Source organism: Caretta caretta, chromosome 2 (assembly GCF_965140235.1).
Source record: "Caretta caretta isolate rCarCar2 chromosome 2, rCarCar1.hap1, whole genome shotgun sequence".
Classification (NCBI taxonomy): domain Eukaryota; kingdom Metazoa; phylum Chordata; order Testudines; family Cheloniidae; genus Caretta; species Caretta caretta.
Genome location: NC_134207.1, coordinates 89,300,996 through 89,319,840, shown reverse-complemented (window position 1 = coordinate 89,319,840; position 18,845 = coordinate 89,300,996). Strand labels below are relative to the sequence as shown.

General features: G+C 39.6%; 1 protein-coding gene across 4 annotated transcripts in view; it reads right to left on the bottom strand.

Moving 5' to 3' along the window:
* Positions 1-18,845, bottom strand: part of ANKRD12 (ankyrin repeat domain 12) — a 103,271-nt gene that overhangs the window by 24,255 nt on the left and 60,171 nt on the right. For all 4 annotated transcript variants that reach the window (XM_048840272.2, XM_048840273.2, XM_048840276.2 and 1 more), the window contains 3 exons: positions 15,304-15,446; positions 12,526-12,673; positions 2,943-7,657 (listed from right to left, as the gene is read on the bottom strand). In XM_048840272.2, the coding sequence (XP_048696229.2) occupies positions 2,943-7,657; positions 12,526-12,673; positions 15,304-15,446 (5,006 nt within the window). The remainder of the gene's footprint in view (positions 1-2,942; positions 7,658-12,525; positions 12,674-15,303; positions 15,447-18,845) is intronic.

The following is an 18,845-nucleotide window of genomic DNA, read 5'->3' as shown; positions in this document are numbered from 1 at the left end:
ATATTGGCTACAACAGTGTAGACAAAACTCCATAAGGCTTTCAGTTCCACTTCTAAAAGCCACAAAAACCAATATGTACCCTAACTTCAAACTCACACGAATAGAAAACCTTATTGATCTCAAATGCTCTTTTATCATTCGAGAAGTTCCTTCTTTCCTTTTAACATTGCTGAGGTCAGATCTTTTTCACTTCCGCTACAAGAGTAATTGCTAGCTTGTACGAGGAGTACCCACTAGAGGGGTACTACTGAACACATATTGTCAAGTATCAGGGGGTAGCCGTGATAGTCTGTGTCCACAAAAACAACAAGGAGTCGGGTGGCACCTTAAACACTAGCAGATTTATTTGGGCCTCCTTGTTGTTTTACTGAACACATACTTTCCCAGAAAGTTGCACGACAACTCGCTAGGCAACAGCAGATAACCTGAGATTACAAATCCTGGATTCTTTCCTTGGGTCTGAAAAAGCAATGTAGGGTAGTGGTAAATACAGGAGAACAAAAGCCACATACATGTGGATTTATCAATCTAAAAAGTAGCATGATTAAATGGCTCAGATTTGAATCTATCATATTAAAGACCTGGGTTTTATTCCCATCTGTGCCGGAAGTGACCTGTGGTAAACTCTCTGTTAATATATTTAACAGAGGCCTTAAATTTACTTCCCTTTACTTTAGAAACATGACATGTACAATTCCCTGGGCTACTTCCCCCACAGCAACCCTCACTTCCTCAAGCTCCACTTCACCCTTACCTCAGGGCACAAGGAAGGAGGCCCTGAGGTAAGGGTGAAGTGGAGCTTGAGGAAGCGAGGGCTGCTGTGGGGGAAGTAGCCCAGGGAATTGTACATGTCATGTTTCTAAAAGGTCAGCTACCACAGCCGATACTATTAGGCTCCCTGGGCTGGAGCCCAGAATAGAGGGTGGGCCTGGGCTCCCCCCCCCCTTGGCCCCTGATTAATCAGTGAGACTGGGAGACAACAGAGACTGTGCAAGGAAGGATAACTTTTCCTCACTTCCCTCGCTGGCTTATGATGAAAATGGCTCAGTAGACTGTGACCCTTGTCTCTAGAGAGAAGGGTTACGTGGAGGGTCACAGTGAGCCTCTGAGGCTAGCGAAATCCGCCAGGAAACGCGGGACCCACAGAGGCAAAGACAAAGCTTTGTCACATAACATGCATTTCATCACTCTTACTGCCAAATAAGGCCATGACTGTAGCTCTAGATTTCAATCAAGTATGAATTGCCATCTTCTCCTCTGCCCCTCCCCCATCGGATGCATCCGATGAAGTGAGCTGTAGCTCACGAAAGCTTATGCTCAAATAAATTGGTTAGTCTCTAAGGTGCCACAAGTACTCCTTTTCTTTTTGCAAATACAGACTAACACGGCTGTTACTCTGAAACCTGACACATATATGTGTTTACTATAGAGACTTCACTCAACATTTTTCAACTGACAGAACGGAGATTTCTTGTAATGGTCACCTCCTGAAGAGTGTTCACCTGACTTAAGTCTTGGGCTGAAGAATCTTTAGGTTAGATCATTTCTTAATTCTAACAATTTAAAAAAAAAATGAAATCAACAAGCCCACTATCACTTCCAGAATATTAAGAAATACACTAATAAACAAACTGAGAATAACTGTGTGATACTGAGGACTTCAAGACCCAAAACAAAAGGCAGCGGAAAGACTAACTGAGGAAGCTGTATTATACTAGTATGTTTACAACAATGTTGTATATAACATGTAATATTAGTAAATAGTGCAAATTACAGTTAGCCATCTACCTGTTTATGTCTGTGTCTGGAATCCAATACAAGGGTAAAGACAACAGGCACAAATTAAGTAACAAAAAGGGAGGCACCCTCAGGAAAATCTGGCCATAACATTCTACAAATTTTATCAGGAAAACTATGATTTCAGAGACTCTTACAGCTGAAGTCTTTAAATTTTTTTTTTACTTCTCTGGGCAATGGGTGAAATCTGCCTATATTTGATTCTCTCAAACCTTCATAGAAATACATTTGATAAGCTATGCTTCTCATCTCACATTAAGGACATTAATGGTATTCAATTCTTTGAACTTTTTGGAACAATCCCTAGTTATTTTTGTAAACTACATAATCAGAGTTTATAATTATTTTGCTAATGTTATGTAGCTATTATAAATACTTCTCTTATTCAAAGGAACTATGAAGGACTTTGAATCAACACCAACCACATTTTTGGCAACTATTTTTTACTTATTTAGTGCCCTTCATCTAAGTATCTCAAAGTGTAAGATAAGTATTGTAAGTAAATTGACAGAGTTTAAGCATAACATTTTCAGAACCGCTTAAATTATTTAGGAACCTAAATCCCATTGACTTTCACCTCTACCAAATAGCTTAAAACATTTAAGTAATGGTTAAATTACTGGCACTGTCAGATTAAAAATAACATTTAAAGAACAAATTTCCCTACCTACATTACTACCAACTCCTTAATTTGTTAAAACTGCTACAATTCTTAAGAATCTTAATTTACTTTAAAAAAGGGAGGGGGGGAGAGAACGGAGGTCCTAAAAAAGAAAATATAATTTTAGCATTGATTTCCCTTAGCAGGGCTTTTAAACTGGAGAATGCTTTTAAGTATCAGAAACGTTTTTTGTGCATACCTTTTACATATATCGTGCACACATTATTGTCTACCTTCTATTATGGGGATTGCTGTGTTACCACTGCTCATTGCTTATGCAGAGGAAACCAGGTGCACTCAGGGGCAGTACCCACAAACATTGGTCAGCTTATGCTTTTCAGCAAAATGTTCTCTGCCCAACATACCAGAACCAGGGATAACATTTTCAAATGTGCCCAAGTGAACTGACAAGAATACGAACGTTGTACAGTGAGCTGAAAACGTGCCATTCATTGAATACACACCAAAAGATCTTGTTACTTACAGTTGGAATGCATATCTTGCTCAAGGGGTTGCCATCCAGTAGGTATGATCCATTGAAGGTCACATATTCATCATAATACTGAGGTGCCTGAGGAATAACGCTACACAATAATTTACGTTTCTCTTCTATTTTTTTCCTTATATGCAAGTATTCAAAATATGGATTTGCTCTTTCTGAACTGTATGGCTGAATCTCTTCGAGTTTCAGAGAATCTACAATAGCTGCCAAAGACTGCTGGGTTTTCTCCTTAGCTTGCAGTAAAGATGGATTCACTTGTACAGGCTGAGGCACACGTGACACCTTTCTTTTGCGTGGATGGTGTACTTGAGCATCATCTTCCTCAATTAATCTTATCCTTCCTTTTATAGATGCAGCTGACTCACAGTCTTTTTCTGATGTTTGTGTGCAACCAATAGAATTCTGTTTACTCTGACTAGCAAGCATATTTGCTCTATTTCTAGTAATTCTTTGAGGAACTTCTTGCTGATCTGTTTTATGATCCTCAACAGTTTCTTCTACTTCTAGTTTAACTGTCTGACTGTATTTATGTACTATTTCTTGTGCAGTTTGCTGTGAATTATCTTCCAAATTAGACAAAGGGTACTGTGGCAGGTCATGTGTTGAAATATTTTCTCCGCCATCTATAGTGCAATTATTTTTATTAGCTGATTCATTTATAATTCCTTTTGGTATTCCTGCATTTAGTTCACATAGATCAATGTCAGATTTACTATTATCTAAATGTGCTGAAACCAAATTTTCTAGTTGGGCTTTTTCATTTGGGGTTTCTTGAGTATTAGCTGTGCTGCTATCTAGTTCATCAGCACGAGAATTCTTGTAAACAATTTTACTGAACGCATAAGAATTTGTATTTAGTTGTGCATCATTTACCGTAAAATCCTTTTCTGACAGTAATGTAGATAGAGTACTAGCTCTTCCAAAATTCTGTGAAATATCCTTAGTGACGCTTTCAGGATATACAGTGATAAGCACACTGGCCTTTTTAATGTTTGATGGGAACAAAGTGTTTTCAACTTCTCTTGTATTATTGGTGTCTGTGTTCAAAACAGAACTGGTAGTTTGAACTAGATTTTGTTGCTGTTGTACAAATATTGGCTCTTGATTGCTAATACCTGGTAAAGATATGTGTTTAGACATACACTCTATATCTGGGAGTGGCTGGATATGCAAAGAGCAGGGTGACTGTGAAGGTAAAAATGATGTAGATTCCTGAAAACTTGAATTTCCCACAATTTCAGCGTGTTGAGGTAAAAATTCAGACAGTTTCTGCTCTTTTAACGTCCTGTTTTCAGAATCAGGCAATGCTACGACAGTACTAGTATCTTGCTCTGACATTCCATAACCAGAGCAGTTGGATCCATTATTTAATGAATTAAGTCTGTCAAAAGGCACATCCCATGACTTAGTTAGCTGATTCAGACCACTTTGACTATATGGCTCTAGATGCATATGAATTTCTTCGGAAGTGCTCAACTGAGCAGTATTTTTAACAATATTTGCATCCAACGTAACATGCTTGTTGCTACCAGTTTTAGTTGGAGAAGATGTAAAATTGGAATGTGAACCAGACATACTATTTTGAAAATCCCTTTCAGTCAAACTACAAGAAGATACTTCTGGTTTGGGAGAAGTGCAAGTATGACTTGGGACTCCTAGTAGAACACTCTGACTATTTTCTTCAGATGATCGAGGCTGTTTTGTGTGTTCAGAAATAACACTAGGCATACTGCATCTTCGCACTTCTACAACAGGTCTACAGTCATTTAAAACCACTTTAACATCTTCAACAGAAGCTGATCTAATGTAGGCTGGTGGAAGTCTGTTTGCAAAAGGAGGTTTAATGCGCTCTGGCAACTCTGCTAGGCTATCAGTCTCCCTTTCAAGAAGGGCCGGTGATTTGGCCAAAAATGGTGATTGTGAAAAGGACATTTGGGAATCAGAACCTTCTAGCATAAAGTCTGAATCATATTCAATTATGGGTCTTGGAGTAGTTACTGTAGTATGGCAAGAATCTTCTGAACTAGCAACTGAAACCATTGACACTGACCTGGAGCTTAGACCTGTCTTTTCACCTTCTGACCTAGGAGATCTATTTAAGTTGTTATCTAAAACTAATGATGACTTTCCAGAATTTGTTAAGTTCCTTGTGTCTACAGATTGGGATCTACTACTTGTAGCATCTTTCGGCTGCTTCTCTTTCGTGTAAATGTCTGACAATTCTGAGCTTTTTGAACGAATCAGCTCTTTGTTTTTAGATTCAGTTAGTGAATGTTTTGTTTTTTCTTTATCTTTTATCTTGTTAAGTTCTAAACAGGACCGATTCCTTAATCTTTCCTTCTCTTTTTGTTTTATTTTTTCTTTATGTTTCCTATGCCACTGTTCAATTTCCAGATCTTTGAGGCTAAGCATTCTTTCAAAACTAGTTTGCATTAAATCATCATTCACTAGTCTCTTTTCTTTAGGTCGAGTATCTTTTGGTGCTGATGATGGTTTAGGCTTAAGTTTTTCAGATTCAAGTTTTAGTTTAGGAAAATTATTTTGCTGCATTTTATCTTTGTGTTTGTCTCGTTCTTTATATCGATCTATGTCTTTATCCTTTTTATCTTTCTCTCTACCATCTGGAGTTTTCAGCAATTCATCTTTTGGTTTCTCTTTCAAGGACAATAATTTTTCATGCAATGCTTTACTACTGTCTGCAATATTGCATTTCCTTTCTTCTTGCATGTGCTTTGAGTTTGCTGCTGTTAAGCTGTCTTTATCTCTGGACTTTTCCTTTTTCTCAGCCTCCTTTTCTTTGTCTTTATTTTTGCCTTTTTCTGGTTTACTATACTCACTTTCTTTTTCTGATAGTTTGACCTTTCTCTCAATGCAGTATTTTTCTTTGCTCTCAGACAGGTGTTTGTCTTTGTCAGTCTTTTCTTTGTCATGTTTTTTATCAACTTTTTCTTTGTTTCTTTCTTTGTCATCAAGTTTTTTAATAGTACTAACATTTTTTATCTTATCATTTTCTTTATGACATTTATCTACTTGCTGGGAATTTATCTTTTCCTTTGCTTTTTCTATACTTTCATTTAGCTCTGCTTTCTCTTTCTCTGGCTTATAGTCATGTTTTATCTTTTTCTCTTTATCTAAATTTTTTCTTTCTATCTTCTCAATGTCCTTTTCTTTAACTGAGATTCGCCTCTCAGCTTTTTCTCTGATGTTTTTTTCCTGCTTTTCAGTATCTGCTTCTTTTTCTACTAAATGCATACTAGCTGGCTCATCTTTAGTACCTACAGCTGAACAGAACAATTCTGTTTCTTTATCTGTGAACATGTTCTCTTTTTCTTCTTTTGTATCTTTCACTTTTTCATCCTTAAATAATTTTTCATTTTCCTTTCTGTTTTTTTCTTTTTCTCTCTCATCTTTAAAACTTCTCTCTTTCTGGACATGTTTCTCTTTTACTGATTTATCTTCTTTCAGCATAGTTTTTTCCAGCTTTGATTTTCTTTCTGAGGGAAGAGATTCATGGTCCATATTTAACAATATATCTTCAGTTTCATCACTTTTAAAAAAGTTCTCTTTCCAAAATTCTCTATCAAACTCAATATTTCTTTGTACCTCCTTAGCACTATCTTTGTGTTTGTGTTTTTCCTTTTCCCCATCCTGTTCTTTTTTGTGCTTGTCCTTTTCTCTTTCTTTATGCTTCAGTTTATGCTTTTTAAGTGTTTTACCTTCCTTGTCGATTTTTTTCAGCATACATTCTGAATTCTCAAATGCTGAACTGTTTTCTTCCTCTTTAATTTTAGGACTAGATTTTTCACTCAATTCTAAGTGAAAATCTTTCTGATGCTTGCTTTTTTCTTTGTGTTTGCAAGATTTGCCACTAGAACTTTCCACTAGATATTCAGAATCTGTATTATGATCATACCTAACTACTTCAGATTGCAATGATATTTCAGAACCTCCGGGTGATAAGCATGCTTTAGTGTTTTCTTGCTTTAGTGGTGTTGACTGCTTTTCACTTAATCCACAGGGATGTTTAGGAGATTTGCTAGCAGTAATATGAAATAAGGGTAATGAAGAATCTTCTTTTGGACTGAAAGATTTTTTAAACATCTCCTCCTCTCTAGCTTTGTCTAAAGAATCTAGTCCAGAACTAACTACATTTGTCACTCTAGTATTTTCCTTTTCTTGCTTTAGTTCTTGATTCTCTTTATTTTTGCTCTGATTTTTTAGCTTCCTTTTAACTTTCCCTTTTTGCTTGTGGTCGTTTGAAACAATGTATTCTTTTTTCATTTTTATATCAGAGTTTGGAGTTTCTGTGATAGAACAAGGAGGAGAGACAACCTTTTTGTCCTGAAGAATTTCTTCATCTGAACTTTCAGAACTTGAGTACAAAACTCTGGACGGTTTCTGTTTTTTACTTTTAAATGATTTTGGAAAAACAACTTTTTCCTGTTTCACAAATAAATTATTCTTTTCTATTTCAGACTCATCATCTTTTCTTAGATCCTTTCTAAGAATACGTCTGTCATCAATCATTTTTATATCTTCATCATCATCTTTAAACTCATATTCATCAAGAGCAGATGAAAGTGGTGCCTTACTAGGGACCATCTGCTTGCTGTCAATGACTAGAGATTCTTTTTCTGTTTCAGAATCAACATTCCCATCTACACTGGAAGGATTTACAGATGGAGTCTCTTCAAAATCTAGATTGAGAAGACAAAAACAAAGAAAATAATGATGGAGATATTGACAACTCCGAATCATATTATAAATATTATGGACATGTATGGATAAATTATTCATTAATTACAGAGATAAAATCTTCACGACAAAATATAAGTTTACTGTTGCACAATAGTTTTATAAAAGACAGCATAAAATATCACATATTAGAGAATTCACAAGTACTATTACAATATTGTCACATACTCTATACCTCAAAAGCCAGTCCTTTTAAAGTAGTAGTCTGACCTAACCAGACATCTTTTACACATACAAACTTAAAACCAAACAAAACTTTTTTTTGCATCCAGTAAGATTGACTATGGTAAACTTATTTACAGCTTTCAAATTCACAAAACAAAGAGCAAGAGTATGACTAATAATACATTGTGAAATACGTTTGTATACAGCATATAACAAGCAGTATATTAGTTTGTGACTTGTCAAAATCAGGGTTACATTACTTTATATTTTCTACAGTTAAGTGAATACAATGTAATACACTGGTTTCATGCATTAGTTTTTCAGCTCTGATGAACTAGGACCAAGTTCTCATTTAATTCAGTAAGAATTTGCAAGTCTTATCTCAGTTTAATCACAAAATTGGCACTTATGGCTTGTCTACATGTGGGGTTTATTCTGCAGTAACACGAGTTAGTCTGGTGTGAAAATGCCTGCATACACACAACGTAATTCATTACAGTGCCCTAACTCTGCAATCACCAGTTACTCTAGAGTCCTCTTTCAAGCTGTGCTAAGTTTGATAGAACTTCAGGTAGTGCAGCCTATTGTTCATTTGCATGTAATGCTGCCATGCACTACTCTGGCAGTCCTCCAACTGCTATCCCACACTACTTTGTGTGTTTGTTACTGATCTGTCTGTTTGCCTGTGTGCTTTCCACTGCTCTGAGGTCAAGTTAACCAGATGTCCTCCTCCCCTGCTTAAAAACTGGCAGAGGGCCAGAATCTGCCTAGTTGCTCTTGAATTCAGATATATCAGCATCACTGCATATTACTCCAGAAGTATTACAACCAGCCTCGAGCAGCTGCTTGGAGCTGTGCAAAGAGCCTAGATCTCTTCACCATCTGGAGAGAAGCATTGATGCAGCAAGCTCTTGTGGACAGTCAACAAATTAAAGACGTGTTTGTAGACATTGCTATGCAGATGTCTGCAAAGCGTCACCACCAGGATGCTGACCAGTGCCAGACCAAAAGCAAACAGCTCAGTAGGACTTGCATTAAAACCAGGGATGCCAGGAAACAGTCGAGACAGAATATAGTCTGTCCTTTTTTTGAGGAGCTGGACAGAATTTTGAGCAATAACACCATTACTGAACCCAAAGAGGATATGTACCCTGCTACCCACCCTTCTCCCATGGGCCTCCCCCCACCTCCGCCGATGACAAGCGGCAAGAATCATTAGAGGAGGAACATGAGGAGAGCAGTAAAGAGCTCTCCCTGCAAAACCAGGATCTCAAGACCTTGAAACCAACTGTGTAAGAAGCAAGTCCAATTCCCAACCAGATACCCAGGCTGAGATTAAGGAGGCAGATCCTAGAGAGGGAGCCTTAGCATGTAAGTATCTGTCTTAACAGCATATTATTCTATTCTGCTGTCCTAGCGTCTGTTCCAGGTGCTCCATGACCACAGCCATTTTTGGCAGATGTGAGCTAGGAGCCTCTCTGAGTCTCCAGCCCTTGCCTTCCTCGATTCCTTGGATCTCACTGTCTGTTCTCCCCCCATCCCTCTACATGTTTTCAAAATGGTGGTTGGTCTAGCCAGGCAGTCGGCTTCTGTCTCATACTAATGCCCCAACCATTCACTTTTTACAAGCCCATTTCATGGAGGGCACATACCTATTTTCCTTTCCTCTCCCTGCATCTATCCTGTGGGTCTTGGGTCCATTTGCTCTCTGAGAAGCCTGAGGTTAGAGAGGGAAAAAACACACAGAACTACCCGAAGAGAGCGTTGCAGTGTCCAGAGACAGTGCCATAATGACAAAAGACACTATGGAGAAAAAGAGGGATGTTCAGAGGCAACCAAGAATCAGAACGTTCTGCTGCTAGCAGGCACACAGATAATCTAATGCTCTCAACCAGGACCCAGCCATCTTCTGCAGCCCCTGGACAATATGGGGCACTGGGAACACCAGCATACGTTCTCTGCTGCACCCCTGCTCCCAAAGACCATTTCCCTCCCCAGCCCAAGGTCAGGGCAGTGAAAACAACTGTGCCTGGTAACCCAGCTTTTAGAGCCATCTAATGCCTTTGATTTAGAGCCCTGACACTGAACACCGTAAGGCCCAAGAACAAGAGGCAGAAGCAAAGTGTATACTTGCCTGTGAATTGGAGCGTCCCCCTCCCCATTGCTGTGTTCTGCCCTCCTCTGTACTGTGTCACTTTAAAACTGTGTTTCATTGTTGTTTTAATTAAAGGTTTATTTCTGGTCATTATATAATGTGCTACTTGTACCACCCCATCGAAGACACTGCAATGCTCACAATCCATTCACCCCTCTCCCCAGGATAAAAGCTGGATATACAGCTGCACAATTTAAATGCTCTGAGTCTCAGGCCTGAAAGCAGCCGCAACAGGCATCCCTGACAGTTATCCTGGCTGTTTCCATTTTTCAGTGGATGTCTTGATGGATGCTAAAACCTCTGAGCAAGTTTCTGCATCTCAGCTTACCATCCATCATTAAGGCTTTCTCCCTTTCTCCCTTCTCACAAATATTGTGCAAAATACAACATGCACCTATAATCTTAGGCAAGTTTTTTTCTGCAGCCTCTAACCTAGCCCATAAGCAGTGTCATTCGTTTCAGATGGCCAAACGCACACTCAACTGTCATGCTGCAACTACTGAGGCAACAGTTACACAGCTCCTTCCTTCTGTCCAAGTGGCCTGTAAGTGAACATCTACACTGGAATAAAAGACCTGTGGCACAGCCGCAGCTATCTTGGGTCAGCTGACTTGCAGGGTCCCAAGATTGGGCTCCAGCCCAAGCCTGAACGTCTACATACTGATTTTACAGCCCCGCAGCCTGAGCCCTGTGAGTCCAAGTCAGCTGACTCAGGCCAAGCGCGGGTGTTTAACTGCTATGTAGACGTACTCTGAATGGCTTCCTTAACCAGGGAAGCAGAGGATAAAATGGGTCTCCCAGGATGACCAGAGCAATCTCCAGGCCATTGGCGTCCACGGTGATCCGGGGGCAAACGCTCTTTTATTCATTAAGGTAAACAAAACTGAGTTCTGAAAGATCCTAGCATCATGGACCTTCCCAGCATTTATGTTTGTAAACCTTTCATGGTGGTCAACCATGTTCTGGGAAGACCCTGGAGAAATACCCTTTTCTGTTGATCAACTCTGAGCCTTCATGTGGAGTGCAAATAGGCACATGGGTCCCATCAGTTGCTCCAATACAGTCTGGGAACCCCATGCATGCAATCCATCAATTTCCTGACCATTATCAAGCTTTATAGCCCAGTGCAACAGTACCTTATGCATGGCATCATATCCTTGCATGACCATGGCCCCAACAGTCAATCTCCCTGTACCAAATTGATTTGCTATGGACTAGTAACATGCAGGTGTGGCCAGCTTCCCAATTGCAATGACAACCCACTCCTCAGTGGGTATGGGGCACCATACATTGGCACGCTACTGCTGCAGCAGTTTCAGGGCTACTTCAGCACAGATCTAAAAAAAGGTTGCCTTTGCTATCCTCAAATTCTCGTGCAACTAGTGGTAATTCCAAGTCTTCAGAACAATCCTCTCCCACCAATCCTTAGGCTGGAACAGTGTTGCACTGTGTGAAGCTAATCTAGGAACCAGTAGGAACGAGTAGCAGTTGCTCGGTGTCATCTTCTTCTTCCTCCCGTCTCTACTGATGACGCTGCTGCTGGAGAAGCTGCTACTGTGGTAACAACATCTGTTTGGTGGTGCTGAAGGTGAAGTCCAAATTGAAGCCACCCAGCTTCAAGAGCTCAAATAAGCCCAAGCAGCCTCTGTGTATTCACGGTTGCCAGCATAGCGGTGCAAAAGATTGTTGGGTCCATGCTGGCTAACAGCAATTCAGAAATGGCATTAGCCCACCCAGAAAGCGATGAAGCATGAGGCAGATCAGAATCATGGGATTTTTTAAATTCCACTGGCTTCTGCTATGCACCCCACAATGCACAGCAAGAAAAATTCCAGAATGCACACTGCTCACCAGCAAAGCAAAGGCCCATGAGATACCCTCCCAGAATGCCATACGCTTAGTATCCAAGAAGCCCTCGCAAATGATGCAAATTGAAGGAGGGCATAGCAATCCTGCATGTACGCGATTAGCATGGCTTATGTACCGTGCATCAAAAAGCATGTGTCAACTCAACTAAACCCCCTGAGTAAACCAGGCTTTTTTTTTTTTTTTTTTTAAAGGGATATGAAACAAACGGTCACATTGTTATGTAACTGAAATAAAAAGTTTTCCTCCTTCCTAAGACTTGCATTTTAAAGCTTTTTTTAGCCAACTGAAAAGATCAGGGAAAAAAACAAACCAGAATTATATACTCCCTTTACGGTATAACTGTATATCTAGATTCTTATATCACACCAATAATGGTTTTACTTGAATACACTAATCAGCATGTAAAAACAGGGTCTTAAAATGCAAAGCGTTAGACAACCTTAACTACAGGTGTTGCTACAAACTCTTCCTCTGAAAAACTGTGCTAGCACTCATTACTAAAAGACGGTCAAAACATGCAAGCTGAGGTGAACAAATCTATATTCTTTTTTCAAAAAAATATAAGAGGTTATTTATAATGCATTTTTCTAGTACTGTGCAATTAAGGTCTAACTCTCTAACCTGAGCAACTGTCTTCATCATCAGAAATAGGCACCTCCTTTTTCAGTAGCAGTTCCAGTTCTTCTGTTTCTGCTACATCAACTGGTCTCTCCCCATGTTTGTTGGCCTGAAATGGATTTCCACCATGTCGAAGCAGGAGCTTCACAATCTGCAATGTGAGAACTTGGTTTTTACATTTTGTAAGAGCTAAGAAGTGACCTGCAAAATACATACAAACATTAATTGTGCATTCTTCCTCATTTTTGACTTCTTGAGTAATAATCTCCAATTTGACATGGGCTATGTATACTGTAATGACATAACAGAGTGCTCCAACCTTTTACCTATGGAGGTCCAGATGGCAGAACTGGACTTCTGGGTTGCATCCTACCTGCTGAAGTGGGATGGAGCCCATCAGATGAAGGAGAAAAAATGCACCCCCTCCCCACACAATTAAAATGTTTACAGTTGTTTGGACCTAGCAACAGCAGGGGGAGCAAAGGAAGGAGCCGCTCTTCCCTCTTGTCCCCTCTGCTCCAGTCCTGCTCGCACTCACCCAGCTGCAACTGCTCAGGTATCCATTACTCTTCTCGACCCATCCGCACAGCACTCTGCTCTGAGGAGGGGGAAGTGGCACTTCAAGAAGTGTAGTGACAAGAAGCCTCAGGTGGTTTTTGGGTTTTAGGAAGAAAATGGCTGTGAGCCACTGCTACAAGATGATGAAAAACTGCAGGACCACAACTTTTTATTAAGAAAGAATTTACTTGTTTTCCAATTGAAAAGAAGTTCTAACAACAATATTTTTTTTTAAACTAACTGAATCAGACAAGGCAGCATGGTGAGTTATTTTTACCAAGCATGCATTCCCATGCCATGACCTATTCCTCTTCTTCATTACTGATGGCTGTCCCATACCTTCATGCCAGAATTCTCCTCTCCTTCCAACATTAACCAGCGTTCTCCTTCTCTTCAGACCCTTTCAATATCCTGCACTATTTGGCAGCCAGATCTGAGTGGTTGACACTTCTTCCTGGAACGATTTAGCTCTCCCTGAGTGCTTGAGGGAGACAGCAGAGGAGCTGACAACTGAGAGTGCAGGTAACTGAGGTAACAACCCAGCACACAGCAGCAGCTGTGGCCTGTAGTACAGGCAATGGCAGTAGGCAATATCAATACAAGCCTTTCAGTGGTGCTTGAGGCTCAAGAACTTCGTAGCGGTAACTGGTACGAGAGAAGTGTTTGGCTAGCATATTTTTTTAAATGCACAAGACTTGAAATTTAACTTGTGATTAACAAAAATGAACAGGCCAGACAAAATCAGTGGGGGCCAGATGTGGGCCATCTGAACCACAAGGACAAAAAAAAACATTAATTACACTATATAATATAATTAGTAAATTGTAAATGTATGTATTCTATAACTGGGTTTAGAGGTATAACTAGATAAAAGAAACATTTGTCCTTTTGTAATTCAGTAGCTGTAAAATGAATTTTTGGTAACTTATTATACCAACTGGACAGCTACTCAGCTCTCTCAAGTAGATGAACTAATAGGAAGATTTAAAAATTTTGTTGCCATCATTCATTAGGAGAATAATCTCTTTCCCATTCCCAAATACTTTTTGTAACAAAACAGAAAGCACTGAACAAACAAGAGGAAACTACAAAATCCTGTCTAAAATTATCTTCCTTGCCTGATGATCTAATCATATTACCAACCCTCTATGAATCCCTCCAGTGGCTCCCCATGTCCACAAATTAAAACTTCTTGTCCTTACCTTACAGGCCTAGATAATTCTGCCCTGGCTCATGCATCTCTGAACTTGTTTCTTATCACATGATCCCCTTAATTCCTTTAATGATAGAAACTTTCATGCCCCTTTTGTACACTTCTTCCACAACTATCTTGGTGACTTTGTCCATCCAGGTCCTCCTACATGCCTAGAATTCTCAATTTTCTGTTTTCCAAGCCACTATCCTTTTCTTCATTCAGCTCCATTCTGAAGGCCCTCTTCTGCCATGATACCCACAAGAAGGAAGTCAATAATTATAATATAGCAAAAAAACTTGTCATTTCCGACTCTAGATTTCCCAAATTACCCTGTCTTGTTAAGAATGTAATCCATTTGATGTACAGATGATCTATGTTTTTATTTCTTGTACAGTGATTAAAGCACATAGCTTTATTAATAATCCTTATTTTAAGTGCTAACAAATAAACAAAAGATCAACGACTGGAGCATCTAGTTTGCAGAAATCCTGCACAGAGATAAAAAACACAAATCCAGAAATGGAGAAAATAGAGCTAAACCTACAGAAATAATTTCAATTTCCTTAAGAATTCAATACTTGCTGTCAAGTCTTGAAGAGTATTAGGAGATCCATTTATTTATGGACTTATGTATGGAGCTAGGTAAGTGTATGAAATACTTTAAAAATACTCTCTATAAAGTATCAATTTAAAATATTTACTAGAAGCTACAGTGTAGTTTAGAAGTGTTCTGTTGAAAAACACACACTGTAGAAAAAGCTTTAGGTAAAATGTTTTGTTTTTTAACCTGCTTCCATTCAATAGCTTTTAGAGTCTTTCTACATTTTTTTTGAAGCAGAGAGTAGGGCAAAAGATCTGTCAAGTAGAGTACTGACAAGGGCAAAAAGCAAGACAAAAGATTTTAAGATATCACAAAGAGAGCAGAATCAGGATTATATGGTCATTTGGTAGAGACTACAATGCTTTTTTCACTAGATTCAACATTTGCACATACAGATATTTACTTTTTTTTTCTAAAGCATACTTACATCTCTATGCCCACTGCTAGCAGAATCATGAAGTGGAGTATCATCATCCAGTCCTTGTGTGTTCACATCTGCTCCTGCTGCTATCAGAACCTTAGCAACATCATAATAACCAACATTACAAGCTTCATGAAGCGGAGTCCAACCTGTAATCATAGAGGTCAGAATATTTAATTTTTGATCTTATAATATTAATGTATTGTTTTTAACCAAACAAACCACTTGCAAACATCAGCATAAAACATAATTGTTATGTGGGTCACTTCAAAGTTGTGTATATTATATATGTGTGTGTGTGTGTGTACACAACATATATATCCTAAGCCAATTCCTGTGCTATACTGGACTTTATATACATAATGTGGCACTATTGTAACACCTTCCATCTCAGGATCAAATGTGTTTTATAAATCTTAAGCCTCACATTAGCACACTAGAGTAGGTAAGCATCCTATATTTATTATGATTAAACTGAGCACAGAGCTCACAATGCAAGTCTGTGGCAAAACTGAGAATCTGACCAGAAAACACCACCCTAATTATACACTTCATTCTTTCTTGGTAAATAAATATTTTAGACACATTATTTGATTTATATGCAAAATGACTGAATCAGCCTCCATTTGGAATTACAACAAACCTCCACCTTAAGAAATTTGCTTATGCCAATTGCCAATCTCTGTTCTTCTAGAGTAATGGAACATACAACAGTAATGACTGACAGTTTCACATTGTTGAGTACAGGTGTGAATAGCACCTACCCCTTATCAATCTAGATAAGCTACTGACAAATAAACCAACCAATTTATTTCCTGGTATTTCTTAGTTATTTATTAAAGCCACTAGCATTAATTCTCATCCTCAGGGACTTCAAGTTCCATCTTAAACACTCATCTGCCACCAAGGCTGCACATTTTCTCTACCTCACTCCTTAAATCGACCTGCAGCCCTAGTTAAACTCTCCCATTCACCAAAGGGCCATTTACTTGACTTGGTCTTCACCAAGCAGTGCTCACTCTCCCTCTCTCTGTTGCCAAGTTACCCCCCCCTCCAACCATCAGCTGGCCTCTTTTCAGCATCATCCAAGAGCCTCCCCTCTCGCCCCATACTTGGCCTTTCTGTGACTTCCAGTCCATCAGTATTGAAGACTTCTCATCTGTTCTCAGCCTTTTCCTCCCTTGATATGGCTGTTGATTCTTTCCATGCACCAATCTCCCATCACAAAGTCTGTCCTATCAACCCCCCATCCCTAGCTTCCCACCTCTCCCCCCATCGAATATCTGTCTCTGGCAAAAATCCCAGGATGAGGCTGATTTTGTAGACTACAAATTAATTCTCTTCCCTTTCAGTTCTGCTATTTGCCTAACAAACACACACTACTTCTCTAATGTAAATGAATCTCATGCCTGCAGCCACCTTTTTGCCTGCTTTGACTCTCTCCTTTCCTATTTGTTCCACTTTTCTTCCCATGCAGAATATTATAGATTTCTTCCAACAGAAAACTGGCAAGATATAGGACCTTCCCCTTCTCCTCCTACAACTCTCTTTTCCTCCTTCCCTGTCAAAGACACAGACATTTGTCATCTGCTTTGCTCCTAATACCCTCACTTGCCCCAGTGACCCCATTCTGTCTCCTGAAACTTACGCCCACTCTCACCTTCCCACTTTCTCTTCTCCTTAACTTCTCACTCTCCTCTGGATCTGTCCCCTTATAATACAAGCATGCTTTACTCACCCCCATCTTAAAAAAAACCCATCCTTTACCAACTCCATTTGCCTCTCCAACCACTGCTCCATTTCCCTTCTCCCTTTCATCTTTAAGATCACTGCATCCATTTTTACAATTGCTGTCTACAGTTCCACTCTTCAGATTCAAACCTAGACCCTGTCCAATCTGGTTTCCACCCTCCCTTTAAACTGCACTCCCTTTAAACTGCTCTCAATAAAATGTCTAATAACCTCATCTTATCCAATGGACAAAACCAGTGCTCCATCCTCAGTCTCCTTGACCTTTTAGCTGCTTGTGACACTGTTGCCCATGCTCATCTCAAAATCTTAGCCTGCCTTGGCTTCTGTGAGTCTGTCCTGCCCTGGTTCTCCTCATATCCCTTTAATCATTGCTTCATCAGCATATCCACCAGAGGATCCTCCTCAATGCCCAACCAACTTTCTGAGAGGGTTCCACAGGAATCTGTCCGTGGCCCCTTATCAGTGGGTAAACCTCACTGACAAACTCAAATTCAGCTACCATCACTATGCTGATGACTCTCACATCTCCCTTTCTCCTCCAGACCCCTCTCTTGGGCAAATTAAATTTTCACCTTGTCGGCCTGACATCAATTTGTCGTCTATTTGTCAGCTCAATATCAACACGGCTAAAACATAACTCCATCTTCCTCCACCCTAAAGTTCACCTCACTACCTCATTTCCCAATCATTGTGGACAACACCACCATCCTGCTAGTCACTCTGGCCTGTAATCCAGGTGTCATCCTTGACTCAGAGTGCTATATAGGTTCTCACATCTAGGCAAAAATCTAAATCATGCAGATTTTCTTCAAAACATCTCTAACATACAACTTTTCATGTCCATCCACACAACTAAAGCTATTTCCCAGGCATCCCTTGATTTTGATTACTGCAACATCCTTTCTCTGGTACCAAGAGATAAAATCTTGTCCAATTTATATCCACCAGAATACTGCTACAAGATCATTTTCCTAGCCCATTGCTTTGACCATGTCACACCTCTCTCTCTTTGCATCCCCACACTGGCTCCTCCCTCTCTATTGCAACAAACATATGTGGCTTGACTTCACTTTCAAGGCCCATTCTGGCCTATCCTCACCCTGCCTATCATCTCTCACTCACTATCGAGATGCCAACTCCTGTTTCTGATCAGCCAATGATACCAGCTTCCATCATCCACTTGTTACATTTTCAAATAAGCATCTTTGTGCTTTCTCCCACATTGCCCCTTATGCTTGGAGAAGATTTCCATAAACATCTGCAAAACTAACACATTGTCCTCCTTAAAACTCTCCTTTTCCACTATGTCTACAAAACCATGAAAAGCACTAGGCTGTTGGTGTGCTAAAACCATTTGATGATCATGCTGACCAAAAACTACCTGTTTCTTTGTAATCCCCAACAGCTAGGCTGCAGGTGTGATAAGACCATTGCCTGTCATGCTGACCATCGTTTCCTTGTATTCCCATCTGCCTATATCCATCTATTGTCTCTTGTCTTATACTCGTACAAGCACAGAACCAAAAGATGATTCCTGCTCCTTGTCTAATGCCTGGCACAATGGGGTCCTAGTCCATGACTAGGGCTCCTAGGTCTACCAAAATTCAAAATTAATAGTAGCTGTAATTAGCAATAAAGACAAAGCTGATGAAATATTACCTACTGTTCTGCCCCACCAATAATGCCATCCACCTCCTATAAGTATCATTGTGGTGTCTTCCACTTTGCCGCTTGTACACAAAACAGCCTCACTGAACTGATCTACAAAGATACTACTCTCTCCTCCTTCAAATACC